This window comes from Aquarana catesbeiana, linkage group LG08, assembly GCF_042186555.1.
Source record: "Aquarana catesbeiana isolate 2022-GZ linkage group LG08, ASM4218655v1, whole genome shotgun sequence".
NCBI lineage: Eukaryota > Metazoa > Chordata > Amphibia > Anura > Ranidae > Aquarana > Aquarana catesbeiana.
In genome coordinates, this window is record NC_133331.1 from 17,806,469 (window position 1) to 17,824,636 (window position 18,168).

The 18,168-nt window shown below is 42.6% G+C and overlaps 1 protein-coding gene across 1 annotated transcript in view; it reads right to left on the reverse strand.

Annotated features, from left to right (window-relative positions):
- The window catches only part of LOC141105615 (C-type lectin domain family 2 member D2-like), a 123,838-nt gene that overhangs the window by 46,606 nt on the left and 59,064 nt on the right, over positions 1-18,168 (reverse strand). Inside the window, exon 3 of the mRNA XM_073595567.1 lies at positions 9,224-9,346. Within this exon, the coding sequence (XP_073451668.1) occupies positions 9,224-9,346 (123 nt within the window). The remainder of the gene's footprint in view (positions 1-9,223; positions 9,347-18,168) is intronic.

The following is an 18,168-nucleotide window of genomic DNA, read 5'->3' on the forward strand; positions in this document are numbered from 1 at the left end:
AAGAGGTCTCTCAAATGAGACCCCAAGAGACATAGTAGTCTGCTTTTGTAGCCTGGAAGGAAAAAAACAAGTATGGAAGAGTTTAAAGGAGAAACCACCAACTTTAGAAGGAAAGGAAATTCAGGTTTTTCAAGATCTATCCCAGGACACCTTGAGAAGAAGGAGGACACTGAAACCATTATTAAAAACACTGCAAGAAAATGGTCTTCAATATAACTGGGGTTTCCCAGCATGTTTAATGGTTAAAAGAAACGGAAGAACTATAAAATTGAGATTCCTAGAAGAAATCCCAGACTTCTGTAAGACTCTGGAAATCCCCTTACCAAAAGACTTGGTTGAAACAACTAAAAAACCAGACAAGCAAATGGGAGAAGAAACGCAGTGGCAATTAGTTTACAGGAAATAGTTTAAGAGGGATGGGGGTGAGAAGTGGGGGAGATAAGGGGAAAGGTTAAAAACAACAGAACAAGGGAAAGAGACGGCGGGGGGGGGGGGGTGGGGACCCGGAGAAAAGGGCCTCCTTCATAGACATCATCCTAGCCTGTAAGGAGAGGGTGGGTCAAAGGTCCAAACAGATTTCCACCTCAGGGATAGGAGTAGAGATAAAGAAATCCCTTTAATTATAGGTACCTACTCATGACCTTGCGGGTAAATACGCAAGGGCTCGGGGTCTTGGGGGGTAGTGGGGGGGGAATGGGAGGAGTAGATAGGGGGAAAGAAACTGGGAAAATGGAGGAAAAAAAGATAGGGGGGATTCAAAACTGTCTCACCAAGAGGACGTAGCTGCCCGATCCCGCCGATTGGACAGTTGGGTATGCCCGGGTGCTGGTCCTCCGGGGCGGCCCTCCCCCCCGTGCCCCTTTTCGGGGTGCGGGAAGGGAGGCCCTCCTCTGGGGGGGAGGGACTGATAATGAGAACTGTAAACGGAAGAAATAAATAAAGTCAAAATTTTGACATTTAATGTCCGAGGGATAAACTTACCGCAGAAAAGGCGCTTAATCTTGCGGGAAATTGAACAACTCAGGGCTGACATAATTTTCCTGCAGGAGATGCATATAACACAGGATTTAAGAGTTTAAATATACTCAAAAAAAATCCCAACCTGGCACTATGGGGATTCACCATGCAGAGGTTCAAAAGGCGTCGCAATTGGGTTTGGAAAAAACAGTGGCTTTACAATCGAAAAGATAAAAGCAGACCCAGAAGGACAGTTTCTTTTCCTTATAGGGACAATACAGGATATAAAGTACACGTTAGCTAACATCTACTGCCCTAATAAAAACCCAAAAAATTTCTTAACAGAAAAATTGACAGAGTTGAGTGATTTCAAACAGGGTAAACTAATAGTAGCAGGTGACTTTAACTTCATTATGGATCACAATTTAGACTCCACCTCTACTGTTCTGGACAGAGAAAGAAAACAACTAAAGATGGTCAAAAAAACTACATGAACTGCAATTAGTTGACGTATGGCGAATACAACATCCAGGTATAAAGGACTATACATACTTTTCAACGGTGCATAGAATCCATACGAGATTGGACTATATTTTGATGGAACATAGATCACTGGAGGAAGTATTTGAATCAGAAATAGAATCATCGGTACTTTCAGACCATTCCCCAGTCTCTACTCAGATAATCTTTTGTGGAGAGTCTTCAGGAAGAGGAACATGGCGTATCAATGAAGAACTACTGGAAGATAGAGACACAGTAAAAACTATAAAAGACGAGATCGAGAAATATTTTTGGGAAAATGATACTCCCGAAATAGCAAGAGCAACCCTGTGGGAGGCACACAAGTCTGTTATTAGGGGAAAATTCATATCTATAGGAGCAGGAAATAAGAAAGAAAAGTAAAAAAAATATGCTGAATCTCCAAAAAGAAATCCATAAACTGGAACAAAGACATAAAAAAGAAGTCAAAAAGGAAATACATCGGTCCCTAATCCTTAAAAGAGAACAACTAAAAGATCTGATGGAAAAAGAAGATAGAAAGGAAATCAATAGGGTAGTAAGTGAAAGATTTAGGACAGGAAATAAAGCAGGAAAACACCTTGCGTACATCCTAAGGAAAAAAAAGACCCTAAATTATATAGAGAAGATAAAAAATGAAAATGGAGAAATAAAAAATAAAACCATGGAAATAGCACAAGCCTTTGCACAATATTATAGCTCTCTGTATGCAATAAAAAAACAAGAAACAAGCCAACAAGCAGAAAGAAAGAAGAAGAAGATCCAAACTTATCTAGAAAAAGCTAACTTACCAAAAATTAATCCCGACCTTTTAACGGATTTAGAAAGGGAGATAACATAAGAAGAGATTAAGACTGCGCTAAAGGAAACCTCTGCCGGTAAAAGCCCCGGGCCAGACGGATTCACGATTAGATATTATAAAAAATTCCAAGACCAATTGATTCCAAGGTTGTGTGAATATCTAAACAAAATAGGGAAAGAGGAAGATATCAGAAAAGAGTCACTTCTGGCACATATTACCATAATACCTAAAGAAGGAAAAGACAAGGTCAACTGCTCAAGCTACCGGCCGATCGCTTTATTGAACACAGACACGAAGCTATACGCCAAAATATTAGCCACGAGAATAAAAAGGTTGACGCCACTCTGGATAAACCCGGATCAGACGGGGTTTGTCCCGGGCAGAGAAGGTAGGGACAATAGCATAAAAACAATCTTGATACTGAAAAAAAAGAATGCCAATGGCTCCCCAGATCTACTCCTGTCAATAGATGCAGAAAAAGCATTTGACAGGGTAGACTGGGGATTCATGATGACTACGTTACAACAGCTTGGATTCGGGCCTAAAATTATGAAATGAATAAACAACCCCTACAATAGGCCTACGGCAAAAGTAAAGGTAAATGGTAAGATGTCGCCCGAATTTGAAATGTTCAACGGTACGCAGCAGGGATGCCCGCTCTCGCCTCTTCTGTACGTGCTGTCACTGGAACCTTTCCTAGTGACTCTTCGAAACAACCCTGGGATAGAGGGGGCGAGGATAGGGGAAAAAGAACATAAAATTGCGGCCTACGCCGACGATATCCTAGTCTATGTGACTAAGCCCAGAGAAACTCTGTTAAACATCTTATCGGAAGTGGATAGATACGGCGAACTTTCAAATTTCAAAATAAACCCCATAAAGACGGAAATATTAAATCTTGGAGTGAAAAAAAAAAGATATATTGGTGCTGCAAAGAGAATTCCCATTTACATGGGTAAAAGAAGAGCTATCCTACCTTGGGATTAAATTAACACCAACACTCGGGAAAATATACTTTGCAAACTTCATCCCATTACTGAATGAAATTAGAGCAGAAGTCAAAAGTATAAGTATACAATCAATATCGTGGATTGGAAGAGTTAACACGCTTAAAATGGTAATTTTACCAAAAATTTTGTATAAATTTCAAATGGTACCAATAGGGATCCCTTGGAGCTTCTTCAAGACCTTACAGAAAATACTGACAAAATGTATTTGGCAAAGTAAGAAACCAAGATTAAAATTCGCACTAATGCCTAGGAAAAGACATCACGGGGGTTTAGCAGCACCTGACATATTTAGGTATTACAAAGCAGTTATTCTTGCACGTATGATTGAATGGACGAAAGAAAACAAAGAAAAAAAATGGATTGAGATAGAGAACACTTTAAGCAAAACCACGCTTCACAAAAATATATGGATCTCAAAAAAATATAGAACAATCGACTCCAACGCACATGAATTGACGACAAACGTATTCAGAGTTTGGGATGCACTTTATCGGAAACAAAAATGGGTATACAATTCTCCACTAATTGCCCTTACGGGAACAAAATATTTCACACCGGTTGAGGACATATTTCGAAGATTAAGAATAAAGAACCCACAAATTAAAGATGTCACAAGGAAAGGGAAGATGGAATCGGCACAAGAATTGGAGATTAAATTTGGGGGGAAATTGCGTGAATGGGAATATTTACAATTAAAGCACTCAGTTATTTCATCACCATATCCGTTCAGAGACAAAGAAAATAAATTAGAAAAGCTCTGTATGTCACCAACGACAACGAAGGGAGGAATTTCGAAGGTCTATGAATTCCTTTCGGATATTGAAGGTCAGAAGAGGCCCTCCTTCATAGAAAAATGGGAAAAAGAATTGGAAACAAATTTTGAAGAACAACAAATCGAGAAAATGATTGCAGGGGGATATAACCAAGCCTGGGACGTAAACACCATCGAGATGAACTACAAATTCCTGGTCAGGTGGTATATGACCCCGAAAAGACTTCATAGAATCGACCAAGAAAAATCACCATTATGTTGGAGAAATTGTGGAAATAAAGCCACAATGATACACATTTGGTGGGATTGCCCAAAAATAAGAGTATTCTGGCAGGAAGTAATTGCATGTGTTAAGGAGATCACGGGAGAGAAGTTAGAAAATAATAGATTGATCTGTTTGTTCCACGATGCTAAAATTCCCAAAAGAAGTACATGAGAAAAGTAACATCAAAACTATTAAACGCGTAGAAGGGACTGATACCAAAAAACTGGCTAAAGAGCAAAAGCCCAGACTTGGGAGAATGGTTTAAGCAGGTGGAACACTACCACAAAATGGAAATACTCTGCTGTAAAGACGAAGGACAACTAGATAGATGCGTCTCTGTCTGGAAGGGGTGGGAAAGATATAAGACCTCGGACAGCTATTGGGAGAAGTTGCTGACCAGCAACGGATCTTAAGAGGAAATAACATCTGGAAAAGTTAGGAAGAGTTTTTGATGGGAATGGGGATGGGAGGGAAAAATGCTTAGTTTTACTTAAAGTCATGTGTATAAATAAAGGAAAGGAATTCTTCCTGGTTTTAATTCAAAATACAAAGTAACCACGGTGATGTGAACTCGAAAAGGGACAGTTTTTGAAGGTTAAGTTGAAATGAGTCTCTCAAAAGTTAACGCTGAAGTGGTAAAAAAAAAAAAAAAAAAAAGCGCATTGAATGGGACTATATATCTTCTAATGCATAGTTTTTGAAGGATGTATTGGGACTAATTAGTCCGGTGATTTTGTTTAACACTTGGTATATTTGCACAGAGGTTATTTAACCACTTGTTTTCGATATATTTTATTTGTAATTCAATTTTGAGATTTTATTTTTCCTTCCCTTGGTTGGAAGGACACGTTTGAAGCTATGTAGTATATACGCTAATAGCACTCCTATGCACATTCATGCACTAGTGCACATTCACTAATTTATTTAAATTCACTTAGCATACACTTGCAGCTATCTGGTTTATCAAGGACAGATGCACAATAGAACAGCGCCATATCTACTTTTTTTTCTCTTCATTCACGTTCTCTACCTAGTGGTAGTAATCAGTAGAGGCAGCCGTTCTGCTAATTTTCTCTTTGCTAGTACTTACCTCCCTTTGCGCGGAATCATTTACATTTCCTGTACTCCGCTGGGATTGGCTGGTGTATGGAGGGATTCCGCTGGGGACACCTGATGGCATCTGGTGGCAGGCGACGTGACAAGTGACACACTGGGGGCTTCCACTGATTCTACATTATGGTGAGTTGAATTATTTCATTTTATATTACAATGTAATAATAGAAATAATGCACTTCAATCATCCTGTCACCATAACAAACATGGTGCCGGGATGATTGAAACACCAACAACAAGTGTTTGGAGTATCCTTATCTGCTAATTGTTAAACTTTCTGAAATACACATTTCTATTGTGGTGTAGGATCTGGGCCTGTTGTCCCTCCATCCCTCTTTCTTTCTTTCTTTCTTTCTTTCTTTCTTTCTTTCTTTCTTTCTTTCTTTCTTTCTTTCTTTCTTTCTTTCTCTCTCTCTTCTTTCTTTCTTTCTTTCTTTCTTTCTTTCTTTCTTTCTTTCTTTCTTTCTTTCTTTCTTTCTTTCTTTCGCTCTCTTTCTCCCTTTGTTTCTCCCCTCCATCCCTCGTTCATCTCAGACTCTAACCACACCCCCTTTGAGTAATGCCCCTTTAAGCTACGCCCAATATTTAGCGTAAACCACACTCATTTTTCGCAATGCATTTTTTCCCCACTACGTCACACCTACAGACGAATGCCCCATCCCCCTACTTATAATAAGACTCCGTCCAGAGACAAAAAAAGTGTCCCTAAAATTTTTTTTACAATGTTGGCAACTATGTATATTGTGTAAACAAAACTACAAGCCCCATCAACCCACCATGTACAGGAGATGAACAAAGGCAGACATTTTTGTAGTCCAACCTGTGTGACAACCATGGCTCCCTCCATAGATACCATAGAGAAATGAGTGCAGCCATGAAGGGACAGGGAGACTTTTATTTGCAGAATCACCAGATAAAGGGAAAAAAAAAGTCTGAAAAAAGAAACAGATGCAGCCACTACATTTAAGGGCCGGTAAGCTGCAATATATTACTAATTTTTGGAACAGGGGTTTAGATGTGCTTTAACCGGTACCTGACTGGCTCACATCTTTTTACGGGGCAGAATGGCCCCCCTGCGTGAAACCCCATATGGGTACGGGGTTCCTTTAAGAGCCACCAGAGGGTTCGCGCACACCCGCTGCATGGTGGGGGGTCCAATGCGCATGGCCAGCGGTCGCGATTGCCGGCGGCCATGCACGAACGCGTGCACGAGCGCCAGCTGTCAGAGGAGAGGAGACATGTCGTTTGTTCCTACTAAGCAGCAACACCAAAATGTCTCCTCTCCTACTCTTTCCTATCCCCGTACAGTTAGAAAACACAGAGAGGGAACACATTTAACCCCTTGATTGCCCCCTAGTGTTAACCCCTTCCCTGCCAGTGACATTTACACAGTAATCAGTGCATATTTATAGCACTGATCGCTGTATAAATGTCAATGGTCCCAAAAATTTGTCAAAAGTGTCTGATCTGTCCATTGCAATGTCGCAATACTGCTAAAAATCGCTGATCACCGTCATTACTAGAAAAAAATAAAAAATAATAATAAATGCCATAAATCTTTCCCATAGTTTGTAGACGTTATAACTTTTGCGCAAACCAATCAATATACGCTTATTGCGATTTTTTTTACCAAAAATATGTAGAAGAATACATATCGGCCTAAAATGATGAAGACATTTTTTTTATTTTTTTTTTAAATTGGGGGATATTTATTATAGCAAAAAGTAAAAAATATTATTATTTTTTTAAATTGTCGCTCTTTTTTTGTTTATAGCGCAAAAAATAAAAACCCTGGAGGTAATCAAATACCACTAAAAGAAAGCTCTATTTGTGGAAAAAAAGGGTGCAAATTTCATTTGGGTACAGCGTCGAACGACCGCGCGAATATCAATTAAAGTGACGCAGTGCCAAATTGTAAAAAGTGCTCAGGTCAGGAAGGGGGTAAAATCTTCCGGGGCTGAAGTGGTTAAGATCCACAACGGGGGCAGCAAGGTAAAGATGGACTTACATTAGAAGAATTTTGTTCAAAATGTTTTGTTTTGAGAACATTAGTATGATTTTCAAACATTTTTCTTGTAATTTTAGTTCAGAAAAGTCAATTCATGCCAAAATTGAACTAAACACAAATCAAAATACTCATAAGTGACATTTATCAAGTCCTGGAATGTACTGGGAACTTTCCCTATGAATGTCTATACAAATGTTTGATCATAAACCTACTAGTGTATGACCAGCTTAAAGCGGAGTTCCACACAAAAATGGAACTTCCGCTTTTCGGAACCCTCCCCCCCTCCGGTGTCACATTTGGCACCTTTCGGGGGGGAGGGGGCTGCAGATACCTGTCTAAGACAGGTATTTGCACCCACTTCCGGCATAGACTCCCATGTGAGTCTATGCCTCTTCCCGTCCCTTCACACTGTCTCCTGGGAACACACAGCTCCCAGGAGAGAGCGGGGACCACTTACGATGCGCAGCACGACTCACGCATGCGCAGTAGGGAACCGGGAAGTGAAGCCTTCACTTCCTGATTCCCTCACCTAGGATGGCGGCGGCAGCTGCCGAGAACCGAGCGGGTTCTCGGCGTCACCTGCCGACATCGCTGGACCCTGGGACAGGTAAGTGGCCATGTATTAAAAGTCAGCAGCTGCAGTATTTGTAGCTGTTGGCTTTTAATATTTTTTTTTTTTGGCGGTGTAGGTGGACCCCCGCTTTAAGACCTCCAAGCCACGAAAAATGAAAAAAAGGTGGGATAATCTGCCGGCTTCCATGTACAAATGAGACAATTTTATTTGGACGTAGCCTTTCCTTATCTTTTACACATTGTACTATTAAAGTGGTAGTAAAGTCTTTTTTTTTTACTTTGACCTACAGGTAAACCTTTAATAAGGCTTACCTGTATGTAAAAAGAATATCTCCTAAACCTGTATGGTTTAGGAGATATTCCCCTTGCATTCAGCCGCTGATTTTAGTGGCGCATGCGCTCTGAATTACCCGGCAGAAAGGTCCGGCAGACGCCGGACCTTGCCGGAAAGAAGTCTCCCGCGTGCGGGAGTGACGAAATCGCGGCTCCGGCCACTCACAGCGCCGGAGCCGTGATACCCGGAAGACACGCCGAGGGAAAATGTCAGCCCCCTCGGCGTGGACCGAGATCACCTGCCGACGCCTCGTTCTAGGGTAGCTAGTATGCGACCTTTTGCCTTACAGGTTTAAAAAAAAAAAAAATCTGCGGGTTTACTACCGCTTTAACAGTAGCAACTTTATAAAGCCTGGTAATCACAATCAGAAAATCATATGACAAATACTTTTCTAAGCAGTCGTTCGATAATCTTATCATTAGTACACAACTTTCCAGAGCCGATCATGACAGTGTGAAATGTGAAATTTTCCAAAGGGACAAACACAAAAAAAAAATTCGCACCACTCCAGAAAGTATGATTTTTGTTTGATCCGTATAGTATCCATCCGAAAAAAATCAGAAGAGCAAGACCACACATGCTCAGAAAAGACAGAATACATTACAATACAACACAACACATTACATCACTTCTGAAGTTGTATTCTGTCATATGAGAATTTTTGTAACTTTAGTATCCTCTTCATTTTCAATATGAGACTAGCACACAAAATAATGGAAGATCATTCATCTGATATTCTCATCGTGTGTGCGCGGCTTTGAGGATTGGAATTGCTCTTTGAAACATTGGTTGATCTTTTGTCAGGTTCTGCCTTGTTTTTTTTATTGACATTCTTAACATTCTGTAGAGTTGATAGAAATTAAGACTTACCTGCTCCACGGAGAGCAGAAGGGATGAAGATGATGAGGATGATGATGATCACAGTTACTAATATTGCTGCAATTATAACATAGAGCGAAGGATTTCTGGGTGACCTGAGTTTCTGCCAAATTCCTAAAAACAATACAGAGATCAGACATTAGAGGGACATAAATCCGATATTTATCATTATTGGTGTAGAAATCAGAGAGAACATAATGGAGTCACAGATGAACACATCATACAGTTCTTGTACAGTAGAAGATCTCAGAGTGAATGGAAGTCACTGTCCACTGCTTGTATGTCACATGGAGAACAAAATAAACTTAATGATATATTAATGAATAGAAATCTGCATAATTGGTGTCTGTTACATATTTCTGGTGGTGTTTAGCCTTGCGGGGCTCAGTGGTAAGGAAAATGTTACACATACGTATGAATCTGAATATTCTTTCCCAGAGCCGAGGTTGGCATAGTCACAATAATCTAATCACACAATGCTGTTATATCTCCCAGACTTGTCCTTATCATTGCAGCCAAATTTCAGAGTGAAGTACAGAGGCTTCATTGCTGACCTACTCATAGCTCCCAACTGTCCCTGATTTCAAAGGACTGTCCCTGATTTGGAGTAATGTCCCTCTGTCCCTCATTCCTCCTCATGTGTCCCTCATTTTGGTCTGATTTATATAGATGTATATAAAATGCACTTTTTATCTATCAAAAAGTGTTTCCCAGTGCTAAACCTTTCATCCAATTTCTAAATTGCTGCATTTGTAAATTCCAAAAGCCAATATAAAGGAATAGAAGTGGTAAAAAAAGCACTTGTGGGTTTAACCAATCTTGTTTTTTTTTTGTACAAGTCTCCTAACCACTTCCCGATCGCCGGCTGTCATATGATATCCTTGACTTTGAGCGGGGATATCTGAATGATGGGTGCAGCTACAGACATCATTCAGATATCATCTTTTTTTAGCCGGTGATTCCCTACACCATAAGAATGATTATAGCGGCTGGTCTGCCACTTGATCGTTCTTACGGGAGGCGAGACGCCCCCCCTCCAGCCGCTCTCCGGTGCTTCTACCGACTCAACGCTGCGATCGGTAAGTCGGAGAATGGATCCGCAGGCCCCGGATGTTTACCAGATGGTCGTCAGAGTCTCTATGATCGTCAGAGGCCGGGCACGATGTTATGACGTCACGCTCGGCCTCTGCATTCAAACAATCGTCTGGAAAGCCAGAATCGTTTTTTTTTTTTTATTTCAGGCTTCCCAGCCTAGAGGGGAGATGTGGGGTCTTATTGACTCCATATCTCACTGTAAAGAGGACCGATCATGCCATATTCCTATTACAAGGATGTTTACAAGTGATCAAAAAAATAAGTGATCAAAAAATTTTTTTTTTTTTTTTTTTTAAAAAGTGTCAAACTAAAAAAAATAAAGTATAATTAACAATTAAAAAAAAACTTTTTAACCGTTTGCCGACCGCCTCACACAGATATACTGCAGCAGAAGGGCTCGTACAAGCGAAATCACGTACCTGTAAGTTGCCCTGTAAGAGGCGGCCAGTGTGCACACGTGCGCCGTGGCAAGCTCCGTGAGTCGGGTCACGGGTCCCGCGGACTCGATCGCCACGGGGATACCCGCAATCGCCTCACGGGGAGGAAGAACGGGGGGATGCTGATGTAAACAGCATCTCCCCGTTCTGCCTAGTGACAGTGTCACTCGATCTCTGCTGTCATCGGAGCAGAGATCAGTGACTTCACACACACAGCCCCTCCCCCCTGGCAGTTAGAAATGACTCCCTAGTACTGATTTAACCCCTCCCCCACCTAGTGGTTAACCCCTTCACTGCCAGTGTCATTTACACAGGAATCAGTGCATTTGTATAGCACTGATCGCTGTATAAATGACAATGGTCCCAGAAATTTGTCAAAAATGTCTGATGTGTCCGCCATAATGTCGCAGTCCCGATAAAAATCGCTGATCGCCGCCATTTAAAAAAAAAAAATATTAATAAAAATGCCATAAAACTATCCCCTATTTTGTAAACGCTATAACTTTTGCGGAAGCCAATCAATATACGCTTATTGCGATTTTTTTTTACCAAAAATATGTAAAAGAATACGTATCGGCCTAAACTGAAAAAAAAATTTTTTTTTTATATATTTTTGGGGGATATTTATTATAGCAAAAAGTAAAAAATAATGCGTTTTTTTCAAAATTGTCGCTCTATTTTTGTTTATAGCGCAAAAAATAAAAATCGCAGAGGCGATAAAATACCACCAAAAGAGAGCTCTGTTTGTGGGAAAAAAAGGACATCAATTTTGTTTGGGAGCCACGTGGCACGACCGCACAATTGTCAGTTAAAGCGTCGCAGTGCCGAATCGCAAAAAGTGCTCTGGTCAGGAAGGGGGTAAAATCTTCCGGGGCTGAAGTGGTTAAAGCGCCCCTGTCCCTGTGTGCTCGCAGTGTTCAATCCATAAATGTGAGGTATCGCCGCAAACAATAGAGCGAGAGCAAAAATTCTGGCCCTAGACCTCCTCTGTAACTTAAAAGATGTAACCAGTAAAAAAAAAAAATGTAAAGCGTCGCCTATGGGGATTTTTATGTACCGAAGTTTGGCGCCATTCCATGAGCGTGTGCATGTTGGGTATCTATTTACTCGGCATAACTTCATCTTTCACAATATGCAAAAACAATGGGCTAACTTTACTGTTTTTCTTTTTTTTTTAAGCACAAAACTGTTTTTTTTTTCAAAAAAAAACGCGTTCGAAAAATTGCTGTGCCAATTCCGTGCGAGATAAAAAGTTACAACAACTGCCATTGTATTCTCTAAGGTCTTTGCTAATAAGTGTCCCTCATTTCCATCTCAATAAGTTAGGAGGTGTGCCTACTTATGAGAATGATAGTTACACTGAAACTGATCCAAAACCATTACCGATTCTCTGTTGGTGGGCCCACCACAAGATATATTTTTGTGTTAAGTGCATTATGATAAGTAATGTGTCAGTGTAAAATTCTCAGGTATTTATCAACTCTCTAAGAGATCACAGCGCACCCCCTGACAATGCCTTCATCTGCTTTTCTTTCCCAAGAAGGACAAAGCCATCTTTATTCAGGCATCATCCAGGATCACCTCCTACTTCCTGGACTGACATGCCCGCTGACAGTTGACACAACCATGTCCCCAATGTCTGACACAAATTATTGCCTGCTGCATTCTCTCACCTTGTGACTTTCTACAAAGTTACAGTGTGGTAATCTGATCACTGGAGGAGAGGAGACTGAGGAACTGCTTCCTCCTACCTGTAGTAGACTGATGACTTCATCCCAGCCTAGACAAAGCCACTGGACTGGAGCTCAAGATTGCTTTTAAGTGCTAAAAGGTGGAGCTTTTTTTAAATATGATATAGTTGCTATATACTGTACAGTATCTCACAAAAGTAAGTACACCCCTCACATTTTTGTAAATATTTTATTCTATCTTTTAATGTGACAACACTGAAGAAATGACACTTTCCTACAATGTAAAGTAGTGAGTGTACAGCTTGTATAACAGTGTAAATTTGCTGTCCCCTCAAAATAACTCAACACAGCCATTAATGTCTAAACCGCTGGCAACAAAAGTGAGTACAGCGCTAAGGGAAAATGTCCAAATTGGGCCCAAAGTGTCAATATTTTGTGTGGACGCCATTATTTTCCAGCACTGCCTTAACCCTCTTGGGCATGGAGTTCACCAGAACTTCACAGGTTGCCACTGGAGTCCTCTTCCCCTCCTCCATGATGACATCACAGAGCTGGTGAATGTTAGAGACCTTGCGCTCCCCCACCTTCCGTTTGAGGATGCCCCACAGATGATCAATAGGGTTTAGGTCTGGAGACATGCTTGGCCAGTCCATCACCTTTACCCTCAGCTTCTTTAGCAAAGCAGTGATCGTCTTGGAGGTGTGTTTGGGGTCTTTATCATGTTGGAATACTGCCCTGCGGCCCAGTCTCTGAAGGGAGGGGATCATGCTGTGCTTCAGTATGTCACAGTACATGTTGGCATTCATGGTTCCCTCAATGATCTGTATCTCCCCAGTGCCGGCAGTACTCATGTAGCCCCAGACCATGACACTCCCACCACCATGCTTGACTGTAGGCAAGACACACTTGTCTTTGTACTCCTCGCCTGGTTGCCGCCACACACGCCATCTGAACCAATGTTAAATAATATTTAAATTAAATTGAAAAGGGGTATGGTGCTCCCTATGGGGTTGAATGGGTTAATGTATGGGGGGGGTTAAAGTTGTGTTATATCCCCAGGTGATTTCCCCCACTATGATCCTAGTAGAGGTACCTAATACCAGCAGGAAAAATTAGTTACCAAACATATATGTTTATAATTATATATATATACACCAGCAAATTAAATGAATAAATAGACAAGGAGCTGTCTTCAGTGGTAGTTCGGACAAACCCTATAAGTAAGGGATGTTATAGGTCTGCACCATATACCACCACAAAGTGAAGTGGCTATAACATATAAATGTAAAACATATATGTGCTCTACTAGTGCAAATAATATCCAAAGCATATAATAAACTCTGCCTAAACAGTGCAAATAAATGTATATATATATATATATATATATATATGTATTGCAAAGAAATACACATCATAATCAAAGTCCAGTGATCAAATAAGTATTGCACCTCAAACTAGTTGGTGCAGAAAAAAATCAGTTAAAAATTTTTTTTGTGATTATAGTCCTTAGGATGAAAAAACTGTTCAGACCCAGTGTTCCAAGCAATTTTCTTAGCAAAAGAAAACCGTGACTTGAGTGCTCTCAGATAGTTCCTGTGACTTTTGTGCTCCCCCTTATGGGTCCCCACTCACCGAATCCAACAACCCCAAAAGGGGCAACCAGCGTAGTGTATCACGATCTCCTCTCCACACCAATCGTGTAGGGCATTCGGGATGATTTACGTGCTGTTGGTTTTCCCAATGGCTTCCCGGATCCACCAGCCCCAGACGGGGCAGACTGCATGGGGTATTACGATCACAATCTCCTCTCCACCACAGTCCTACTGAGCATCCGGGTAATTTCCTTACTGTTGTATTACGGTGTTCACAATGGCTCCCTTCACGCATAGAAGGAACCTTCAGCCTTTTCAGCCACTTTAACTCTTCAATAAGACGCAGAAGTTAAATCCAACGCAAATTTTCCTTCAGCTAATTGCAGCACAGAGGGTGTGTTTCCAGTCTTTTGTCTTCTTACACTTCAAAAGACTGGAAACACACCCTCTGTGCTGCAATTAGCTGAAGGAAAATTTGCGTTGTATTCAACTTCTGCGTCTTATTGAAGAGTTAAAGTAGCTGAAAAGGCTGAAGGTTCCTTCTATGCGTGAAGGGAGCCATTGTGAACACCGTAATACAACAGTAAGGAAATTACCCGGATGCTCAGTAGGACTGTGGTGGAGAGGAGATTGTGATCGTAATACCCCATGCAGTCTGCCCCGTCTGGGGCTGGTGGATCCGGGAAGCCATTGGGAAAACCAACAGCACATAAATCATCCCAAATGCCCTACATGATTGGTGTGGAGAGGAGATCGTGATTGAGATACACTACGCTGGTTGGGGTTGTTGGATTCGGTGAGTGGGGACCCATAAGGGGGAGCACAAAAGTCACAGGAACTATCTGAGAGCACTCAAGTCACGGTTTTCTTTTGCTAAGAAAATTGCTTGGAACACTGGGTCTGAACAGTTTATTCATTCTAAGGACTATAATCTTAAAAAATTTTTTTAATTGATTTTTTTCTGCACCAACTAGTTCGAGGTGCAATACTTATTTGATCACTGGACTTTGATTATGATGTGTATTTCTTTGCAATACATATATATATATACATTTATTTGCACTGTTTAGGCAGAGTTTATTATATGCTTTGGATATTATTTGCACTAGTAGAGCACATATATGTTTTACATTTATATGTTATAGCCACTTCACTTTGTGGTGGTATATGGTGCAGACCTATCACATCCCTTACTTATAGGGTTTGTCCGAACTACCACTGAAGACTGCTCCTTGTCTATTTATTCATTTAATTTTGCTGGTGTATATATATATATAATTATAAACATATATTTTTGGTAACTAATTTTACCTGCTGGTATTAGGTACCTCTACTAAGATCACAGTGGGGGAAATCACCTGGGGATATAACACAACTTTAACCCCCCCCATACATTAACCCATTCAACCCCATAGGGAGCGCCATACCCCTTTTCAATTTAATTTAAATAATCAGCGGAGAATCCTTAGGGAAGCTCCTTTAGGGGGGCAGCATACCTAAACGGTGGTCCTAAGTGCAGCTTTCACATTTATTTTAATGTTAAATAATAACATAATAATTTAACATTAGCGCGGAGCTTATTTTCATGTTCTTTGTATTGGTCTCAGTGCCGGTACAAAGTCATCTGGTGCCCAGGACGATGATGGAAAACTGCGTCCCCCCCCCCCCTCCCTGCTGTGAAAGCTACTGTGCCTACAAACGATGGAAATACTGGAAAAAAATGTTTTAAACTGGTATTGATGGGGATCAGCGACTTATGCATGGTTCTCACTGGGGCAACACGCCCCAGAAAGCAAAACGACTGTGAATGAGCCCTAAGGCTGAAGGTGAAGCAGAGAGACAAAACACACAGACCCTGCATTCTTTTCTCCCAGGTAGAGATCTAATGTAAGAAACAGAATTTCTGCTGGTTTAAAGGAATGCAAGTCTATGTTCTGTCCCTCTGATGGAGATCTTTCACAGCCTGGTGTCAGGATGAACACGAACAGACTGTAAGAGCATGTCTTCTTCAGATCCTGTTCCCCTCTCTCTGCTGCCTGCACTAAACAACCAACCTACCATGCTGCCGACCCTATCCCTATCACTGACTATCCATGCTGCCGCCCCTTTCCCTATCACTGACTATCCATGCTGCCGCGCCTCTCCCTATCACTGACTATCCATGCTGCCGCCCCTCTCCCTATCACTGACTATTCATGCTGCCGCCCCTCTCCCTATCACTGACTATCCATGCTGCCGCCCCTCTCCCTATCACTGACTATCCATGCTGCCACCCCTCTCCCTGTCACTGACTATCCATGCTGCCGCCCCTCTACCTATCACTGACTATCCATGCTGCTGCCCTTCTCCCTATCACTGACTATCCATGCTGCTGCCCCACTCCCTATCATTGACAATTCATGCTGCCGCCCCTCTCCCTATCACTGACTATTCATGCTGCCGCCCCTCTCCCTATCACTGACTATTCATGCTGCCGCCCCTCTCCCTATCACTGACTATCCATGCTGCCGCCCCTCTCCCTATCACTGACTATCCATGCTGCCACCCCTCTCCCTATCACTGACTATCCATGCTGCCGCCCCTCTACCTATCACTGACTATCCATGCTGCTGCCCTTCTCCCTATCACTGACTATCCATGCTGCCGCCCCTCTCCCTATCATTGACAATTCATGCTGCCGCCCCTCTCCCTATCACTGACTATTCATGCTGCCGCCCCTCTCCCTATCACTGACTATTCATGATGCCGCCCCTCTCCCTATCACTGACTATCCATGCTGCCGCCCCTCTCCCTATCACTGACTATCCATGCTGCCGCCCCTCTCCTTATCACTGACTATCCATGCTGCCGCCCCTCTCCTTATCACTGACTATCCATGCTGCCGCCCCTCTCCCTATCACTGACTATCCATGCTGCCGCCCCTCTCCCTATCACTGACTATCCATGCTGCCTCCCCTCTCCCTATCACTAACTATCCATGCTGCCGCCCCTCTCCCTATCACTGACTATCCATGCTGCTGCCCCTCTCCCTATCACTGACTATCCATGCTGCTGCCCCTCTCCCTATCACTGACTATCCATGCTGCTGCCCTTCTCCCTATCACTGACTATCCATGCTGCCGCCCCTCTCCCTATCACTGACTATCCATGCTGCTGCCCCTCTCCCTATCACTGACTATCCATGCTGCTGCCCTTCTCCCTATCACTGACTATCCATGCTGCTGCCCCTCTCCCTATCACTGACTATCCATGCTGCTGCCCTTCTCCCTTTCACTGACTATCCATGCTGCTGCCCCTCTCCCTATCACTGACTATTCATGCTGCTGCCCCTCTCCCTATCACCGACTATCCATGCTGCTGCCCCTCTCCCTATCACTGACTATCCATGCTGCTGCCCCTCTCCCTATCACTGACTATCCATGCTGCTGCCCCTCTCCCTATCACTGACTATTCATGCTGCTGCCCCTCTCCCTATCACTGACTATCCATGCTGCTGCCCCTCTCCCTATCACTGACTATCCATGCTGTTGCCCTTCTCCCTATCACTGACTATCCATGCTGCTGCCCCTCTCCCTATCACTGACTATCCATGCTGCTGCCCCTCTCCCTATCACTGACTATTCATGCTGCTGGCCCTCTCCCTATCACTAACTATTCATGCTGCCGCCCCTCTCCCTATCAGTGACTATCCATGCTGCTACCCCTCTCCCTATCACTGACTATCCATGCTGCTGTCCTTCTCACTATCACTGACTATCCATGCTGCTGCCCCTCTCCCTATCACGGACTATCCATGCTACTGCCCCTCTCCCTATCACTGACTATCCATGCTGCTGCCCTTCTCCCTATCACTGACTATCCATGCTGCTGCCCCTCTCCCTATCACTCACTATCCATGCTGCTGCCCTTCTCCCTATCACTGACTATCCATGCTGCCGCCCCTCTCCCTATCACTGACTATCCATGCTGCTGCCCCTCTCCCTATCACTGACTATCCATGCTGCTGCCCTTCTCCCTTTCACTGACTATCCATGCTGCTGCCCCTCTCCCTATCACTGACTATTCATGCTGCCGCCCCTCTCCCTATCACTGACTATCCATGCTGCTGCCCCTCTCCCTAT